Here is a 19,988-nt window from a genome sequence, read left to right as displayed (position 1 = left end):
TTTGAAAAATTAACATATGTTGTCTTCTAATTTATTCATTAGAACTACTGCTTGCCAAATACTATGCTAAGTACTGGGAATAGTAAGCTAATACAATAAGCCAAATCCATTCTGTTTTTCTTCTGAGAATTTATAATCAACCCTGTCAGTGAAAAACCTTTTTTCCAACCCCACAAATTTTCTGAAACCACTCTGACGTTATATTTTAAATCTTCCAAGTTTTATAGGCTGCTCCTTCCTTTCAGGACTCTTCTCTAATGTTCTTTGGCCTACCACTTACTAGGTCCTGGGGCCAGTTTCCATTAGTTAAGAAATCAACTGACATTCACTGTGTTTGTAAAAGAATTAATTATTCTATTTAAACAATAAGATTAGGATTTTAATCAGGAGAAGGGAAAATAGGAGGGCAGGGGGAGGTACTAGGGGAGGTTCTGAAGGGGTGAAATTAACCAGATTATGTTGTGTGCTTATATGAATACATAACCGTGGACCTATAAAGATACAATAATAAAAAGGGTTAGACTTTTAGACAACTAGCATTTGAAAAAGATTACTCCTGATTCTAAGTGTGCTGCTTTGTGTCCATTTCATTCTTTTCTCCCATAAAGTAAAAAAATAAGAAACATGACATGACAGGCAGGCAGGTGGCTGTGGAAGCCACCCAGCTAATGTGGGTACTGAGGCTTGGGCCGTGGGAGCAGAATGCGGCCCAAGGCTGGTGTCCTCTCTCCTGGGTCCATGGCAGACAACGCTCATGCCCAAGCGCAAGATTCTTGGAGGCCTTCCCCACACAGAGAACCAAGTGACTCTGTGAAGCACTCCGTGTGGTCACTGGAGATGAGGTTTAATTTCTGCTCCAATTCTGTAGGAAGTCATAGTAGCCAGGGACACTGTGCCTAGTTAGGCTCTGTGCTAGTTCCCAAGGGTGGGGTAAAGAAGCCCCTCCCACACGGTGGCTTAGCCGGAGTCCACTCTGTTGTAGAGGCCACACATTCACGATCAGGATGTTGGCAGGCCATGGCTCTGTGACGACTCTGGGTGAGGACCCTTCCGTCTCTTCCCGTGTTGGTGGTTCCTGGCGGTCCTCAGCGGTCCTCAGCGGTCCTCCGCAAGCCTCCACGTTCCTTGCTTGAAGGCACCCCAGTCTCTCTCTGGCGTCCTCCGTGTCTCTTCACAGTGACTTCCTCTGGGGGTCCTTCTGGGTCTCCCTTCTCTTCATGTGAGGACACCAGTCATATTGGCATGACCCCATTCTGAATCTACCTGCACATGAAGTCATGTCTGATGTTCCAGGAAGGGCATGTGGGGTGGGGGGCACGTCTCAACCCAGTACAGGCTCTATGCTTTTGTCACTGTCACACAGGGGTTTATCCCAATTGGCAGCTGCCACTTAGGTCCTGGAAGATCAAAAAGAGTGTGGAAGGAGAGTGTGGTGGTGGGTTGGGGTGGGCAAGATGTGGGGAACTGGCAGGAAGGATGCTGGGAGAGGACAGGGTACCTAGGGAGTCAGTGGCCTTGGAGTCAGGAAGAGGGACACAGTCTACCATTCACAGTGGGGCTCTGGGCCCAGAACCCACCCACCACTGCATTCCAGGATCCAACCACAGAGGGCCCAGCCTAACCTCTCCACGTGTGGGGCCTGGCTAGGTCCTTGCCCTGCCTGACTGGTTTTAAAGGACAACCCAGAGGAGACAGCACCATGTGTAATTAGATTCTGTTTTCCAGAAAGACTGTCCATTTCTTGGCTCACTAGAATCAGGAATTTACTAGAATTTTTATTTTCTGAAATGGTGGCTCTTACCACCGTTCTGTGATATATACAGTGACAGTTGGGAAGTACCTCGAGGCTCATCGTCATTCATTATGCTCTACTGCATTTCTGGGATTTCAATGTAAAACCTCTTTCTAAGTTCACAAGAGCTCAGACAGCCAAAGGGCATTGGTGGAATATTTTATAATTTTCTCTTTCCATGAGGTCAGAGGAGGTTAATGCTGTTTATTACTTATTCTACAACTTATTGCTTTGACGTCTACACTGAATATAGTAGGCATACTTACTGGCCAGTTCATTTTCTCTACTGCAACATTATTGCTCTACCATGACATACCATATAATAATTTGGTCTGTTTTTCAAACTGTCTGTATGTGACATACTGTAATAAGTTTTCCTATTATCTCAAATATGAAAACTAGAAAGAAATGCCATTCTCCACTTTTTCAACATTTTACGATCCCTAGGATTAACTAATTCTCTGCACAAGCTTCTGATAGACCATACTCTTTTCTTTTTAAATAAGGAAGTAGTTTTCTGGATGGCGTGATAGTTTTTTATTTGTAAAATTATACAACTCTGTCTGACCCCCCTTTATAATCTTATGATCTAGGTGTTTTTGTGTGTTCATAAAGATCCACTCTCCATATTTCAAAACTGTTGGAAAATTGCTTTACCAATTTCAAATCGTACGATGGGATGCACATGGCGACTGAATGGTGCCTATCTATAGACATGGGCACATTTGATGAAAAGTTACGGGGGTGGTGATGATAATGATGATGATGATGATGGTGTTGACTCGGAGGATTTTGTGGAGCCAAGAAGGAGAAGAAAGTAGTTAGGAGAGCAAAAGCATAAAGGCAGACTGAGAGAGCAATGTTGAAGAATAATACAATTTTCACCCACAAGGTTGCCTCTAAATGGTTGGGGACACTGGTCTTCAGCCCTGGTTGCACATGGCATCACATGGAAACTTTCTAACAACACCAGTGCCAGGCTTGGTCCCAGCAGACTCTGTCTTAGTGGGTCTGGGGTGGGCCCAGCCTCAGATCTGCATCCCATGTGTCAGGGGAAAGTGGAGCTGGCATCTGGCAGAGACCATAAGATAATTACCAATTGATTCTGGAGGGTCTCAGTTCTCAAAAGCAGAGAAAGAGAAAGGGAAAACTGCCTTCGTTTATCAAAACAGAACTTGGCTACTTCAAATTTGGGACTTGAACAGCAATTTTTTTGAGGCTTGCATGGGTATTCCTTTGAGGCTGACTGGGGCCTGATGCTCTCCGATGGGCCACCAGGCTCCACCAAAGCCAGCAAGGATGGGAGGAAGGGGTGCTACATGCCCATAACCTTGAGACCTCAAACCACGACCTTGCCCTAGAGACCTGGCAACTTGGTTTCTTTATCTTTCCATAGAACATAATAATCAACATTACAAGAAGATTATTGCTATAATTTGAATGTGTACCCAAATTTTACGTGTTGGAAACCTGGTCCCCAATACAGACATGTGGAGAAGTGGGATCTTTGGGAGGTGATTGGTCATGAGGTCTCTACCCTCATAATTGATTAATCCACTCATAGATTCATGTATTAATAGGTTATTGAAGGAATTGCTTTGTCGTAAAAGCAAGCTCTCTCTGGTAGCTTGATCTGTCTTGACATGTGATGTCTTCCACCACATTGTGATGCAGCAAGAAGGTCCTCATCAGATGTTGAGGGGATATATAAGTATAGCTCTTATACTTACCAACCTCCAGAACTGTGAGCCAAATAACTTCCTATTCTTTATAAATTACCCAGTCTCAGGTGTTTTGTTACAGTAACAAAAAGTGGGCTAAGAGAATTACCTTGCAGGATTGTAGGAATATTTTATGAGATAGTGTTTATAATAAAATACCTGAAATTTAATAGGGTGTCAGTGATAGGTAGCTTTGGGTATTATTAGACCCAAAATATTATAAACCGGGATCATCTGCTCATCGATAGGATTAACTTAGGACCTGCCTACCCTGGATATTGGTCCATTTGCTGGTGGTAGAAACACACAAGTGTAGTGAGGTCTAGAAATCTCTTCTTGACTCTAATCACAAGGCCCCAGTAAAATGACTTCTGCTACCCTTCAGTAGTTCTTTTAGAGTTCTTGTTTCTAGAATGACCTCTCAGTTGTCCAGATCATTGACACGAGGAATATCAGGTCCTCCCACTTGTCCACTGGGGTGGGACCTGCTGTGGCATTCAGTAGCATGCTAGGATTCCAACATGCATAGAGACCCCTATAGAACAGGGAGGCTGATTTCTCAAACAAGGATTCTCACACCACCCTCCATGGCATGTGGTAAGAGAACAATGCAAAGACCTCGGCTTCAGTTGGAAGGGTCACATCTTTCTGGGTCACTAGGATCATCTGCATTTTAATGAAAAATTTCCAGAAGAGGAAATTAAAATCAGTGTCTCATTCTATGAACAATGCCCAATTATTATTGCTATTATTATAGTTATTAAAGTTTACAAGTCATTCATAATTACAAAATGAGACCTTTATAAGGCACAGTGCTTTTCAGGCTGTAGTGTCTGAACGGGTGCCTGCTGGTGAGCTGTTTGCTGTTGGTCCATGGCGAGATAAGCACGGAAATGGAGAATAGATATTTAGAAAGTTTTCGGGTAATTTAACCATGTCATGAGACCAGTGGCATGAATGGGTCTCACAGAGCAAGGTTCCGACAGTCCGAGTGTCAGACTCACATGGTAAGTCGTGTGGCACAGGTTACAAATGTGTATGGTAGGACCACACATTGCTCTGTAATGAACTTGGGGAAAACAGACTTGGTCCTCACATTAGATGGCTTAGGTGGTAACCTCAGAACCATTCTTACTACTTTGCAGATGTGAAAATAACCACTGGGGGAGAGTGTGACTTGCTGATGGCACAGCCAAGTAAGATTAGAAGTGGAACCATAATTTGATGTCACGCTCAATTCCTCAGCCACTGTCTCACAGTGGTGGCTTGAACCCGCAAGGTATGCAAAGCTGAGATTGATGCTGAGGGAAAAGGTGACTAGAGATTCCACTTGTGGGTAGGACCTTGGAAGAAGTGACAGTTTTCCTTTGTTCGTTGAAACATAATAAACCCACAGGAGTTTCTCTCCAGAGGGACAATTGTGACTTCCTATGACTTAAAACCACCAGTACCCAGCTGGGCCGATGCTGGCAAGAGATGAAAGAGACCTACCCTTTTATATATTTGTATTTAGGAATCAAGAAAAATAGTATGTACTGCTGGAAGTGGAGTAGCCTCACTCATTCACTCATGTGGGACACCAGCCACGTGCTAAGCATCGTTCTTGGTTCTGAGAGTACACACAACCTTTAGCCATGTCCTTGTCTTCAGGAGTTTGCAATGTAATGAGAGGACAGATGACCCAACAAACCCTTTCTGTCGTCAGTGAGTTGGAGAGCGCCAATGTTTGTACCACTGGTTCTAGGGAGTGGAGACATGAAGGCGAACACCAACGTCCTTGTCTTATGAATTTGCATTTCAGAGGAACAGTGAGGCAATGAACCAATACACATGTAATTTTCAAGCAGTCACAACAATGAAAGAGAAATAAAAAGGACAAGGGAGAGAGTGTGCAGAGAGAAGGTTCCTCTGGGAAGGTAACATTCGAGCAGAGACCAGATCGTGCAAAGTCTTCATAGGTGGTGTGATAGAGATGGATGGTAGCCATGAGACGGGGCAAAAGTGACATTTTGCTAAGACGAGGGAGGTGAGAAAGAGCTTCACCAGGAAGGTGAGACCCACACTGGTCCTGCAGAGGAGAGAGGGACTATGCTGGAACCAGGGGAACGTGGAGGAGGAGTGGTTGTAGGCACAGGTAGAGCAGACTGAACGAGTTCCTATTTGGGAGCCCCAGGTTTGGTAAGGTACTGCGCAGAGTGAGGGTGTGGGGAGGGGAGCAGAAAGTGGGGACCAGCTCAAGATGAGCCTTGTGTGCCAGGCCAAGAGGTTTTGGACTGTAACCTGAAGGGAAAGGGAAAATGGAAAGTGTTTTAAACCTAATTTCAGCCAGCGTGGCACGATCACATTTGCATTTAGCAGTCTCTCTGAAGGAGCAGTAGAGACAATGGAAGGAGGGCGATCAGTACTGAAGGACCTGCAGACTAGTTGGGAGACCAAAGGAGAAATCCCGGAGAGAGGGGACAGGTCTGGAATCCAGAAAACATGGAATCATTAGGCTGTACTTACTGATAAGAGGGGTGGATGAGTCTCAGCTTTCCAGACTGGGAAAGAAAATGAATGGTGTTAAACAGTTCTGGCCAAAGGAATACAGGAGCGAAGCATGTTCAGCTCTGGAAGATGGGTCTCTCAGTCTATTGGTACTGCTATAATGGAATACCTGAGACCAGGTAAGTTATAAAGTATGGAATTTTTTTTTCCTCCACAGTTCTGGAGACTGGGAAGTTCAAGCTGAAGGCTCTGGAATTCAGGGTCTGGTGAGGGCTTTCTTGCTGCGTCCTTCCATGGCAGAAGGGACACGAAGGCAGAAGGGGGGCAGCTCCCTCAAATCTCTTTTGTGAGTATACTAATCCGTTCATGTGGACACCACCCTCATGACTGGATCACCTCCTCTCCAGTCCTCTCCTCTTGATATCATCGCACAGGCAACTTGTCAACACGGGAGTTTTAGGGGACACAGGTACTAGCAGTGGTGACATTGATTTGAGTAGCTATAGTTTGAGGTGGTTTTACAACATCCAGGTGGAGGTGCCGACTGAGTAAGACCTTGGAGAAGCATGTTCAACCTCCATTTACTGGACTCATCAATGGGAAGAAGAAACAATTGAATTGTCTCTATAGAGCATTGGAACAGGACCCCTGTGGAGATGTTTTCCCATCCCCAAAGTCAGGATATGCTGTGGCCATAGTGGGACAATGCTGTAATGTCCCACTGTTTATAGACTCTTCACACAAACAACAGCAAGTGCTGTCTTGATGCTTTTTCCCAGTAACAACAACTGGTGAAACAAGCAGCACTGAGGTGCACAGAGAGGTTGAATAACTTAACAAGATCACACAGTGTCTAGGTGGCATTGGCCTGATTCAATCCAGGCAGTTGGGTTCTGGGTTTATGCTGGGAACCACCACAATATACTTGTGAACTTGTGATCCTCAGTCTCCTGAGTTGCTGGGGTTACAGGTGTGTGCCAATGCACCTAGCTAAAATGTATTTATTATTGTACTTTGTGATTTAAAATAAAATATGTGAAAAACACTGGGCTGGAACACTCCTTACTCTGCCAACCTTGGATGGCCAAACGATATTCCCCATACTGTTAATTTCTCTAATGAACAGACATAGATATCACGTATGTCCTTTAAATATGTCGGCAGGTGCCTTGACACTGAGTGTGGGGTGCTGCGGATGGGAAGCCGGAGCCTGAGATCTGCTCACGTCTCGACTTGGGGAATCTGCGGCAGACAGGTGAAGTCACAGCTGCAGAGGCAAACTGACAACCTTGCACAAAGGCCACCACGCTTTGTGCAAAAAGTACTTCTGCAAGGACATCTTCCCAGGACCTCCCTGTCCAACCTGGGACTGACGCCACTCTTGTTATTGATTCCTGTAGCCAAGACTGTTGTTGCAAAACATCTTATGCAATCCTCCTCATCTCGCCCTTTAAGATTTCCCCTTACCTCAATCTCTTTGAATATGCCCACGTGTATTCTTGGTACACTGCTCTGCTACTCCCAAATACACTCATTATCTTTGGAGAATCTCTGTTTGTTGTACAGGTTGACATAAATAGCAGATTCCTGCCAATGAGCAAAGAACTGGGTCGTGAGTCGAGCTGGGAACCATGGACCTCTGAGGCTGGGGTGTGGGAGAAGCAGCTCACTGAAGCCACTGCAGTTCAGACAGGAGGCAGAGGAGAACCAGGAGGGGGCTGGAATCAGAAGCCAAGAGAGGAGGGCGGTTTGCAGGGAAAGAGATTCAAGATTGTCAGCTGTGGCTGGGGTGGAGTTACCTAAGTGCTGAAACGTGAGCGTGACCTTGAGCAACATGGAGTGGGCTGGCAACCTTGGGGAGGCACCTCCAGTCCAGAGTTGGCAGCGAGACCATGAAGAGCCCAGAGTGGAAGACAGGGATGTGGGGCCAGGAACAACCCTTCTGAAATGTTTTGCAGTGAAAGCGGGGTCAGCAAGAGGCCTTGGCTAGAAGGGGATAACTGGTCCTCTAGAAAAAACGTCGAACCTAGTTTTACAGAGACAAAATATTCTACAAGTTAGGGTTCCTGGAATGGGCAGGGGTATTGCATCTTGGTTAAAGGGGGTGAGACGAAGCTGTGAATTTTTCCCCTACTTTTCCTCGTGTCTGAACACCAGAGAAGAATTTTTATTAATTGCTGAGACAGAATTTAGACTTGTGACAATGACTGCTCTTTTTTATACAAATAAATAAAGAAATTTATTTTAAAATTATGATTCCAAATCATAGATCCAAAGGTCCAGGAGGAGGCAGAAATGAGAAGGAACTAAAAAGAAGATGAAACAGTAGCCGAAAGAAAAATGATGTCCCCACCCTGGGCACAACATTGATCCATAAAGAACAATGAAGATATTCTGAGAACTGAAAATTCTCTGGGTAACTGATAAAATCCCAAAGGACAGATTTAATTTCTTCCATGTTTATGGTGAAAATGAGACAATATTAGATATCTTTTGGTCTTTTTGTTTGGTCTCTGAGAGAATTCAGATATAGGCATTATTACTCAAGTCTAGAATACTATGTTCAGGTTTGGGGCCTTGGGCTATAATTATAACATATTCAAGGTAGATTACCAAGTGTTGCATAATTATTGTGACACTAGTCTTTAAGGAGTAAGAAAATTTGCAACTGAGTATAAACATCTGTACAGTATTTAATTATTTCCCTGGGGGTGCAGCAGTGGGGGCAAGGAGAGGGGGGGCTAAAAGCTCTGGAACCCCTGTGTAAGTCATCTTACCTAATAGTCTTTGGACACAAAGATCATATTCAGAGATAAAAGATTATATATAATCCCCAGCCTCCCAAAACCTTTTCCAAAATCAAGGAATGAGGGAAAAAATGGCCAAGTTAGGAAAACACAAAATTGTGACGGACAGATGACACTTCCTTAGACCTTTCACAGGAGGGAACAACTGCCTTAAGGTAAAAGCCCATCCCTTTCATTCTTGAAAATCTCCAGACCATTCCATTCACTAAAAATTATTCATCATTTTCATTAGCCAGAATTTAAAAAAAAAACTTGCATTCAACAAATGTGTGTGTTATAAATGAGCAATATAGTTGGTTTTGCTCAATTTATTATATTCTTATCAATTTTTATTTGCTTATGGTGCTGGAGATAGAAAGGAGAGTCTTGGGCTTGCTAGGTAAATGTTTTACCAGTGAGCTACACCTCCAACCCTGCTGACCTTAAACAGTCACCTAAGTAAAAGGGCCTGGGCATAATTCCTTTCTTTCCCAAATATTTTGTCTTCCATTTTGGAAATATGCAAAGGCGTTATTTATTTCTACTGTCTGTCAAGATCTGAACACTGAGTTTTACTATTTTTCAAACATGGAATAAAGCATGTGTGTTTGGGGAACAGGGCCATGCAGTTCATTTCCAGTGTAAGTTATGTCCTCAGTAAGCAAGTGGGTTTATAGAAATATGAACTCTCCATGTTAGCTCAACCTCCAGTTGTTAGTCAAGGTGACTTATTTGGGCATTTGAGGGTCAACATGCCCATGGAAAGAAACTCACTATTTTTCTACAAGTTCAGATGCTTACAACCTATGTCTTTCAGTATCTGTCATTTTTGAAATTGTAAGCAAGCAAAAGCTGAATTTTAAACACAAAGGAAAAAGCATCCAATGCTGTGAGAAAAAATGGGCACAAGAATTTTCCTCAGAAAGAACTTCGTGAATTTCCATAAATTCTTTGAAGTTATTCTTAAATGACTGACTTCATTGTCCAAAGACCCAGAGTAAGAAGTTGGAATTTCCCACTCTTTGCCATACTGCAGGATCACAGGCACAATTTAAAAAATTATTGGCATTATCAGATCTTAACTCTGGAATAGGGCAGAGATTTCACATAGTTTCTTCTTATTAATTAAAATTTTAGCTGTTTTTGTTTTGATTCAAATTCTCTTCGTTAGTGGGTTTATTAAAGCTGGTGCTAGTCAACTTGGCAAGGTGCCAGATGTCTGGGGAAAGACAAGCTCACTCTATGTGGGGGACACTGCTGTGGATTGCTGCTCTCCCTCTTTTTCCTTCTTGTGGACAGAGTTCCATTTTGTGGCAGCACTTGCCCTCTTCTTATAGGTTCAGGATTGAGGATGACCTACCCTACCAGGCGGGTAGTGGTAGGGAGAAGGGTCATCAGTCTCTAGGGGCCAATTGTGGTAATTCCTCTCCCTTATCACTGATAGATTTGCACAAAACCTCACCTTCCACGGGCCAGCTGGTCTCTTTTGGAGGGCAGGGGAGATCTTATCTTTTAACCTTGACCCTTTTCTAATTATGCCAGGAGTTTAAGGGCAACACCAGCCACTCTGTTTCACACTTAGATCCTTCCCTTTCACTCTTCGAGGCCTGATGTGTCCTTATAATGAACTGCAGGCAGGAAACAGAGGGAAAATTCCTGCTTGGGCTCTTGCTGGAAAACCCCAAACTGAGGGAACAAAGGCTATCATAGATCAGGGTAGAGCAACTCTGTGCAGCAGAGTCCCACCAGCTGGTTATTTTTATTTCTGGTGTCTTTTATAGCTGTCAGCCTAGAATCCCACACAGAATGCTTTCCACCATAGAAAGGTGTCCAATGTGATGTGGCTGTCTCTTTTACCTCAGAGAAGCTTCTTTGCACAGCTACAAGTAACCCTCACCAACTTTTCTTTTAATATTCATAAAAGCTACTCACTTGTATTTGAACATCTTTGTGGTTTCTTTCAGTTGCCAGAGCAGAAATGGATTGTTAGGTACAGTAGAAATATGTTAGTGTCTCCTTGTAATTTTACACACATGCACATGCAGTTTTCGGTTTACAAATTCCCTCCCCACCTCCCTGCACTAAACCTTATAATAAGCTCATTCATTCGTAATTCTATTTGGTTGCATGATGTTTTTCAAGTAGTTAGTGAATGCATCTGCTTTCCTGGGTAAAAAGAGGTTGTTGGAAATGGCATTGAGAGAGGAAAGCTGGCCGAGCAGGGAATGCAATACCCAAAATGTGTGAACCCAGCAAGCGCCAACGGACGACTCCGAGAAAAATTCTTGGTGTCTGGATGTCCCTAGCCCCTCAGCCCCAGCGCTGATCACGCCTTCTGCCCTTTAGATATAAAGTTATCGTAGCGCCCTTCCTATCATTAAACAGATGCTTGGTAAGGAAAGAAACACTGGTCTGGAAATAATTGCTCAGGCGCGGTAATTGTCTGATTGCACAAACAGCGCCTCATCAATTTTTCTCACAATCCCAGAGAGGAAGCGGCATCCGTCGTGGCCTGAATAGGAATGTGTTTGGAGTCGCTGGGTGGGGCCGCGAGGGGAGGAGACACTCCCCGCCCTCCGAGGAATCGGAGCCGCGACCAGAACCTCCGCGAGGAGCCTTCTGCGTCCTCCCTTCCCGTCCCTTCGTGGCCGGGGGCCGCTGGGAGGTGACGGGTTTGGTGAGCTCCGGGAAAGCGAGAGAAGCGCAAATCTCCGTCCCCGATTCCGGAGAGCGCGACACCGGCTGCCACCCAGACCCACGCCAGGCCCCTCCGGGCTACACACGGCGCTCGCGCGTCTCGGCTCCCACAGTCGCCGCCCCGGGCGACTCCCACGCCTGGGGCCCTCTCCGGGCGCGCGCCAGACCCGCCTCCCGCGACTGGACCCCGAGGGTCTGCGGCCGGTCTTCCAGGCGGCGGCCCCTGCCCTCCGCTCCCGCCCTCCCGGCCCGCCCTCCTCCCTCTCGCCGCCGCTCCTCCCGCCCTCCGAGGAGCCGGGCGTGCGCCGCGCGGAGCAGGTGCTGGCGAGCCCCTCGCATGAGGTTGTCCGACTGGCAGTGGTAGCGGCGCCGGGCGCTCCGCCCGCCCCTCCTCGGGGCCGCACTCGGACTCCGGCGCGCGGGGACATGTCGGTGGTGACGGGCAGCAGCGAGGCGGCCGGCGGGGCCGGTGGCGGTGGGGCGCGGGTTTTCTTCCAGAGCTCCCGCGGCGGTGCCAGCGGCAGCTCGGGCTCCTCCCGGGAGGACTCAGCGCCCGTGGCCACGGCGGCCGCTCCCGGGCAGGTTCAGCAACAGCAGCAGCAGCAGCAGCAGCAGCAGCGGCGCCACCAGCAAGGAAAAGTGACAGTGAAATACGACAGAAAGGAGCTTCGGAAGCGGCTGGTGTTGGAGGAGTGGATCGTGGAGCAGCTGGGTCAGCTGTACGGCTGCGAGGTACCAGGGCTTGGGGCCGGGAGAGTCGGGACCCCGCTGGCCTCTCTGTGCCCGCCAGGAATTCTCTTGGACCCCAGCTCCCAGGTGCACACCGTCCTGGCTCGCGGGCACAGAGCGCAGGGACCCAGGCCCTGCGCGATCTCTCTCCCCCGGGTGCCCTTTGGCGCCGGGACGCTGCAGCTGGGACGCCGCTGCCCGAGTTCAGCTGCAGGGTGCCTGGCTCCCCTCAGGGCTGGGGGCGGTAGCGGAGTCTGTGTGTTGGGTATTGGGAAGCGCATTTTTTTCCCCTCTGAGATCCGAATGCTTCTGGGCCACCACGGTAGCTGCACGAAGTGGGGCTCCGGGGTGCCTCCAGCTGCGTGAGCAGGGGTTGGGGAAGCCGCAGCAGCAGAGAACAGCACCCACTACCCGGATCTGGTCAGCCCAGATTTTGTCGGAGAGGGAACAGGGAAGAAATTTTGAGCCGTGTTACGGGGAAGAAAGGTTTTGTGGATCTTAGAGACACCTTTGGTTTCTGAAATTCGATACTAAAATCATGAGATGGACGCTTTCCCTTTTCCAGCCAGACCCGACGCGTGTCCCCATAATTCGTCCTTGCATTCCCAAAGCTGCACACGTTGGCTTTGTCGAAGCAGCTTCTTTGGGGCTATTCAAGCTCCGTTATTCCCGCAGATGGGCGCAGAAGGGGAGCCTAGGGCCCACCTCACAAGGTGCCTAGGTGGTTGGTGTGCGGGATGGCCAGGATCCGCCAGTTCGGGGCGCTCAGCTCCCCTCCACCTCACACTGTGGCTTCCCACAGTTCAGGAGCTAAGGTTATCCACGGGTCTGACTGACATGTATACATTTGATATGGGGAGGAACATTTAAAATAAGTAGTAACAAATATATGCTATGAAAATGACCAAAGCCAAATGAATTCCCAAGAGAGTCCTTTAATAACAGCGAATGCAGCATTCTCCTTCCCTTACAGGAGTGGAGTTTGGAAAGGGTGCAAACCTGAAGGGGATTAATAATTAAGGGTATGGCTTCTAAGTTCAAGCTAGATCTGTGTCCACAAAACTGTTCCGCTCTTCAGCAAAAATTAAAGCCAGATGAACTCACTGACTTTACCTTTGATTTTGGGGCATTCTATATTTCCCACATTTTATGGCCTATTGTGAATACATATTTTCTTTAACATTCTCATTGCACAAAGAAACAGCCTTCTCATTGCTGACTACCGATGAATGATTATGATATAATGAAGTTGACTGTATAACTAATGAGCTTGTAAAAATATATTGTTTCTCCATCCCAGCTCTTACAAAAAGCCGATTTAATTGCCTAAATAAAAACTGGCCAAATTAAGAAGTGTTCATGGGATTTTTTTTTTTTATTGGAAGTTGGTGAAACTCTTTAAAGAAACAGTATATTTGATTTAGGCGGAAATTCAATTGGGCGAATAGATGTGCTCAGTCTTGCCTGTGTAGAATCTAATTAATTTTCATTTATTTCCTACTGCCTTTATACTCCATTTTGGGTTTGGAGTAGATTTAAGGAGATTTGAGTTAATAGAAAAACTATTGTGAAAATGAACAATGCTTCAACTATAGAAAGAGTTCTACTCACTAAGTAGGTTGACAAATAATATATTTTAAAAATTCTTCAGAATAAACTGGGGGCGGGGCGGCAGAATGGAGGTTAAGTGTTCTCTGTGTTGACCACGTTGGTTAGGTATGCATTTTAAAGAGTAAATGTGACCTTGAATCTTTTCCTTATACTTTTCTTCTCGGTTTCAGAGCTTCAACTTGTAGCAAACACCTTAACATTTGAAAGAGAGGCTTTTATGGTAAAATAATACAGGTTGCTCTATATACCATTAAAAGGTGGCAAGCATTTCTTTGCAAGTTGTTTGTTCAGTCAATATAGGAGGAAGGGATAAAAAATTATTGAGAAGGCCAGTTGGCAATTTGTCATTACTATGCTGATAGCGAACCTCTATTTGACAATAAACACTGTGGACTAAAAGGTAGCCAAATCAAGGATTATGTCTTCCCATCTATTTCTCCACTGGTGGGACTCTATTTTTAGCTCTAGGTTCTCTTCTCTGATTGCCTTTCTTTGCTGATTGCAAGAATTTCAGCCTCTGCTTTGTGGATCAAGAAGGACCCACCCTGACTTATAGCTCTGAACCCTCTTGAATATGAAGATTAGGAAGTATCCTTCTCACATTCAAAATTGATAATACGTCAAGTGTTTATTGCATGACATTGACACAGAAAGCCAATTTGCCTGACTTCAAACTTCACATTGGCCAAGGCCTGAATGAACTGTTGAGTCAGGGTAGAGGGTAAACAGATGTTTAATTTCAGAACTTTGGTATTGGCCAGGATAGTAGTTAGATGACTTGTCTTTTTCAGGATAGAAAATCATTTTCTTTCAGAGTTGGCATAAAGCAAGATATTTAAAATTAGAAAGGAATGGGAAAGAAGTACACAGACCTGACTGCGGTTTCACCTAGAAGTTTATAATGGCCCATCAGTTTATTTGGAGAAAAGTGCAATAGCATTTGTTGAGTCCTGAAGTGCCAGGTGCTGATCTAGGCCCTTTGTGTGCACCAATTCATGTGGTCTTCACAGCAGCCCTTTGAGGAGGTGCTCTTACTAATAGTGTTTTACAAACCAGGAAACTGAGACTCAAGTAAGGCTAAGAAGCTTTCTCAAGCTCACAGAGCTGGGAAATGGAATGGGGGTTGGGGTATGAAGCCAGGCATTGTGACTCTGAGCCACCCACAACTGCCAGGCCAGCCTATAACTTTGCAAGAGAACAAAGGGAAGTCCACATAGCATGTGTCTCAATACTTAAAACTTAATGAAAAAAGCTTATAGGTATTTATATAAATTTGTTCTATCCACCTGCCTTGACAATTGTAATCTTCAGAATGACCTGGAAAGCTAGGTTTGAGTTTTGATTTCTTGGGCTTCCTTGAGTTCTGAGCAGAAATGCAGCTGGGGGGATCAACTCCTGGCCTGGTTGTGTATGCTTTTGGTTCCCACTCTGGTACCGTCCCACCTGGTGAGGACTTTGTGTCCACTTGCATGACCAATCTTTGTCTGCATTTGTGGCCACCCTTGACCATGCTTCTGGCTTATTCCAGATCTGGGAAGACACCCTTCACACCCTGGAAGCTGTTTAGTATTTCATGAGGGAATTCTGGGTACTTAAAACCAGATAAAGAGACACTGTTTTCAGACAGGTGGGTCCACATGGTCCTAGGAAATCTCCAGGAAGGTGGGCGGTAGCAGGAGCGGAGCCCACGGCTGTGGCCCCTTCTACCCAGTGTGAGGGCTGCATTGTCCCATATTTTACATAGGAAGGGAAACACACAGTTTGGATACATGGATAGATGTTTTTATTAAATTCTAAAATGATTAGCTACGTGTTTATAGTTTTTCATTTCATTTTGTGGGAAAGCTTATACAGAGTTAAATTTTTTTTTAGTTAGGAATTTGGTTGTAATGGAACTGTTAGGTTAAATCTATATCCATATGTAAGGGTGTCTATTTTAAGATATTTTCATATCTCTTCCTAAACCCTGACTGTTTTTAAGAGCATTTGAAATCTGGCATAGTGTCTACCCTGACAAGTGTTGCAAGATGATTTACTGGATAAGTCATATCGATTTTTTTTTTCCCAATCTTGCCCAGCATCAAGATAACATCTGTACTTCCAGTTTTGCAGAAAACAAGTTGCTAAGCTCAAATTATTGAAATGCCAGTAGCAGCCTAGCCATGACAAATCTGTATGCCTGGGTAATTGCTGTGCTATATCTGTCCATTTGGGGTCTTCCTTTTGCTTCAGGTGTCTGCCTTTTAAAAAGGGGTCTCTGGTTTATTATACTTTTTCATCTTCCCTGACTCCTTAACACCCTCATCCTATAAAACAGTGTTTTTTAAGTTTTTAACGGGGACACAGAAAGAAATACCCTGTAGATTGCTGCCTGATACATACATAGATGTATAGAAACAGAGTTTCACTAGGCACCAGTTAATCTTACTTTGTTTGCTAAAGAAAAATTATGAGCCCATCTAAACCATGACTTTGTTAATGTTTAAATACACCATTCTACAAATAAATACAAAAAATAAAATATATATTTATGAAAAAAATAAATATGACATTCTATTCTGTTCTATTTTCTGCAAGTGCTGGCTGATTTCATGACACATTTGTGCGTTGTGACCTGCAGTTTAAATAATGTTACTTTAGAAATAGAAAGGGTATTCATAAGGGATTGAATTGGTTGACACTGATGGATGCTTTCTCCGTGTCAGGCAAGGTTCAAGTTATCCTACTAACACCCTCTCATGCCACCCTTTTATGGATGTGGAAACTGAGGCACAGGGCAGTGAAGAAGTTGTCCCGGGGCCATCAGAAGGGAAGTGGCAGAGAAGGGGTGTGGTCAGGAAATCAGGTGTGGGGTCAGAACTGGCCCCTCCATGCACCCTCCTAATGGCCTCTTCCCCAGTGCCGCTGTGGTGACTTCTGAGATGCCTGGTAGTTCTCCCAGGATCACCAGTGTCACTGTGTTTATTCTTCTGTCTGGACGAGGCTTCTCATTTGAAGTTTAAGTCCCTGCCTTGTGGGTAGTTTCCCACTCTGCAGCATCAGAGCCGCCTGCTTCGCCGCTTTGTTAGTATGTCAGCTGGGAGGTAAGACTGCTGCTTGGAACTCAGCTTGTAGATTATTTGGCACATCCCCACTGATTTAGTGTTTGGGAACAGGCTTTTCAATAAAACAACTCTGAAAAAAGATCTCCATCACCTCAACCTGTAAAGTACTAAGGAGTATCTTAAACGTGTTAATAATCAGTTGATAAAAGAATTCTAAGTTGCAAAGGAAGAAAACTGCACTTTTAATTCCCTTTGAAGCAAGCGGCAGGGAAAATTTAGCGTGGGGCCGTGGGTAGGAGTGAATCTGGGAGCTACATCAACCTGATTGTTTGAGATCAGATAGTCTTCTCAGCTCCTTGGAGCCCCCCTTTCCTGTGTGTTTAAGGGGATCATCTTGTGGTGAGAACTGGATAGAAAAACACCAAGTGTAGTACCCAGAACACAGTGGGTGTGGGCGTGGGGTTGTTACTGGAGCCACAACTGGCCATAGCTGTTGGTTTTTCTCTATGATGTGGGGAAGGGAGAGCAGGAGCAGGGTGCAGGGGAAGGACACAAGGTAGCCCACATGTATCGGGTGCTAGACTTTTGGGAAAAATGATGTGTGGGTACTTTGTAGTCAGGGGTGTTACTGTGTGCTTGAACTTGAACTTGGACAAATATACCTGAAATTATTCCCCCTTTTCCTGGAGCCTTCCTCATCCTAAATGTTTTGGTGGATTTAACAGTTTGAAGGCAGGAGCCATTTTAACTATCATCATATATATCGCTCACAGAGTGTAGGTCTTCAGTCTTGAAGGATTTGTTTGAACAAATGAAAGGCGAATTTTCACAAGATGTTTTCAAAGTCATTGATGTTTTATATTGAAATTAGTTGGTGGTGTTTCTTTAAATTTTTAACAATTTGTTCTTTTTAGTTATACCTGACAGTAGACTGTATTTTGACATATTATGCATACATGTGGTATAACTTCCCATTCTTGTGGTTGTATATGATGTGGGGTTTCAATGGTTGTATATTCGTGTACGAATATAGGAAAGTGAGGTCCAATTCATTCTACTGTCTTTCCCATTCCCATTCCCATTCCCCCTTGTAATGTATAAAGCTGCTCCCCCGCCCTTTCTGGTGCAGCCATTTTCCCCGCCTCCCAACCACTTGTCAATCTGTGAACATCCTGGCTAGCTATTGGTTCATCAGTCAGCTCGCAAGTATCCTTCTCCGATATTGGTCCCCTGTTAGCCTGGCGGAATTCCACTGTTTACTGTGGCTTCCCGCCATCTTTTCTCATTCTTCTGTCTCTCCTCCTCACTTTCTCTATTCTCCTGGCTTTCCACTCCCTCTCATGTGCGCCCTTTCTTTTCCTTTCTCTTCTCCTCTCATTTTCTGTCTTACCCTGCAGGGAGACACTGTTTGCTGAATAAATTCCCTTATGTGATTGTCCAGCGTGGTTTCTGTGGGATTCCTTACACCCCTCCTTTCTCTTCATTCCAGTTGGTGGTGTTTCTTAATCAGAGATGTGAAAAAAAAATCGACGTCTTGTTTTGTGACTATAACCCACATCATCCTCTCATGTCATTACGGTTTTATTTCAGCATTGCTGGAAAGTATACCTACTTTCATTGATTTTTTTTGCCCCAAACAAGAACTTAAAGGTGGTAATGGTAGCCCTTTGCTTTTGAATTTAGATTGAGAAAATGCCTTTGGAAATTCCACCTTTCCTCTCCTGAGTCTCTGCCATCTTCCTTCCTCTGAGGCCCCAGCAGCACACACACGTTCTGCCTGCCAGGCCCTCGCGGCTGCACATGGGCCCTGGTGTCCTGCCTCCCTCCCAGCCTGGACACACCTTGCCCAGCCCCCCGCTCTGCTCCATGAAGTCTTCTCTTTCTAGCTGGTGGGAGGAACGTGGTCTGAATTGTGTTTTCCAGCTGTGCTTTTTCAGTGTGATTTTTATTTTGTAGTTTCTTCTTGTCTCTTTTTAAATGTATTTTTACTGGTTCTTTTTTGGGTATATATAACAGTAGAGGGTACTTTGACATATTACACATGCATGGAGTATAATTTATTCTAATTAGGATCCCATTTTTGTGGTAGTGTATGATGTGGAGTTTCACTGGTTGTGTATTCATATATGAACAGGAAAATGATGTCTGATTCATTTTAGTGTCTTTCCCATTCCAATCCCCTCTCCCTTCCCTTCATTCCCTTTTGTCTAATCCAATGAACTTCTATTTTTCCCTCCACCTGCCTCATCGTGGGTTAGCATCCACATATCACAGGGAACATTCAGCTTTGGTGTTTTGGGACCATTTGTTTGGGTTTATTTCACTTAGCATGATATTCTCCATCTCTATCAATTTACTGGCAAATGCCATAATTTCATTCTTCTTTATGGCTGAGTAGTATTCCATTATGTATATATACCACATTAGGTTCGTTCCTGCACTCTGCTCTTTCAAACCTTCACCTGTCTTTTCAAGACACCTTTGGTTATGGCCCCTCTCTCAGCTGGTGTCCTGGCAGCCTCTTCCTGTCCAAGCCAGCTCTGCTGCCTGCAGCCACTTCCTTCCATGACCACATTCTTCTCAGCCCTCTGATCAACCTCCCTTTCCATCAGCCTGTTGGATTCACCACTGCCTCTACCTCTGTTTTGTACCCCTGCTGCCACCTTGCCCTGCTCCTTCTCCTACTGTTCATTTTTCTAGAAGCTCTGTCCCCACCCTAGATATGCACCTCCTTTATCTACCATCATCTGATGTGGCTACCCGAAGGACCTTCTTGTCTCTCAATCCAGTGAATTTACTCAGGTCCTTCTCTGACTTGACCTTCCGCCCTAGTGAGCTGCTTGGCATTTCCTGCCAAAGCCCTGTCCCTTGTCCTCCGAGGCAGCCTGTCTCCCGGGGCTCATGCTTTTGTTCCTCCAGCCCCAGCCTCCTTTCTGGGTTTTCTTCCCTGCCCGCCTCTGCAGTGCTGACGTCTCCCAGGGCCTTTGGGCCCCTGCTCACTGTCTGCTCTGCTTCTTTCACTGCCTCACGTTCCCCCTGGGGATGTGAGTGTATGCCCCTTGGGTGGCTATCCATCTGCTGACAACTTCTCAATCTATATTTTTAGCCTTGATCTTTTTTT

The 19,988-nt window shown here is 45.2% G+C and overlaps 1 protein-coding gene and 1 long non-coding RNA gene across 5 annotated transcripts in view; both read left to right on the top strand.

Annotated features, from left to right (window-relative positions):
* LOC306665408 overlaps positions 1-7,148 on the top strand; it is a 110,587-nt gene extending 103,439 nt beyond the window's left edge. For 2 of the 3 annotated variants that reach the window (XR_013765002.1, XR_013765003.1), the window contains exon 5: positions 4,659-5,699. This is a non-coding gene — a long non-coding RNA (uncharacterized lncRNA). Of the gene's footprint in view, positions 1-3,372; positions 3,537-4,658; positions 5,700-6,217 lie in introns of those variants that run through there. The other variant, XR_013765001.1, reaches the window with a different exon arrangement.
* A 4,195-nt stretch (positions 7,149-11,343) lies between these two features.
* PPP1R14C (protein phosphatase 1 regulatory inhibitor subunit 14C) overlaps positions 11,344-19,988 on the top strand; it is an 84,060-nt gene continuing 75,415 nt past the window's right edge. Inside the window, exon 1 of one of the 2 annotated variants that reach the window (XM_079146903.1) lies at positions 11,344-12,299. In XM_079146903.1, the coding sequence (XP_079003029.1) occupies positions 11,910-12,299 (390 nt within the window). In that variant the 5' untranslated portion in view covers positions 11,344-11,909. The remainder of the gene's footprint in view (positions 12,300-19,988) is intronic. The other variant, XM_079146904.1, reaches the window with a different exon arrangement.

Source organism: Sciurus vulgaris (genome assembly GCF_902686455.1).
Source record: "Sciurus vulgaris genome assembly, chromosome: 7".
Taxonomy (NCBI): domain Eukaryota; kingdom Metazoa; phylum Chordata; class Mammalia; order Rodentia; family Sciuridae; genus Sciurus; species Sciurus vulgaris.
Note: the sequence above shows the minus strand (reverse complement) of the source record. Positions and strands in the feature narration are given on the sequence as shown.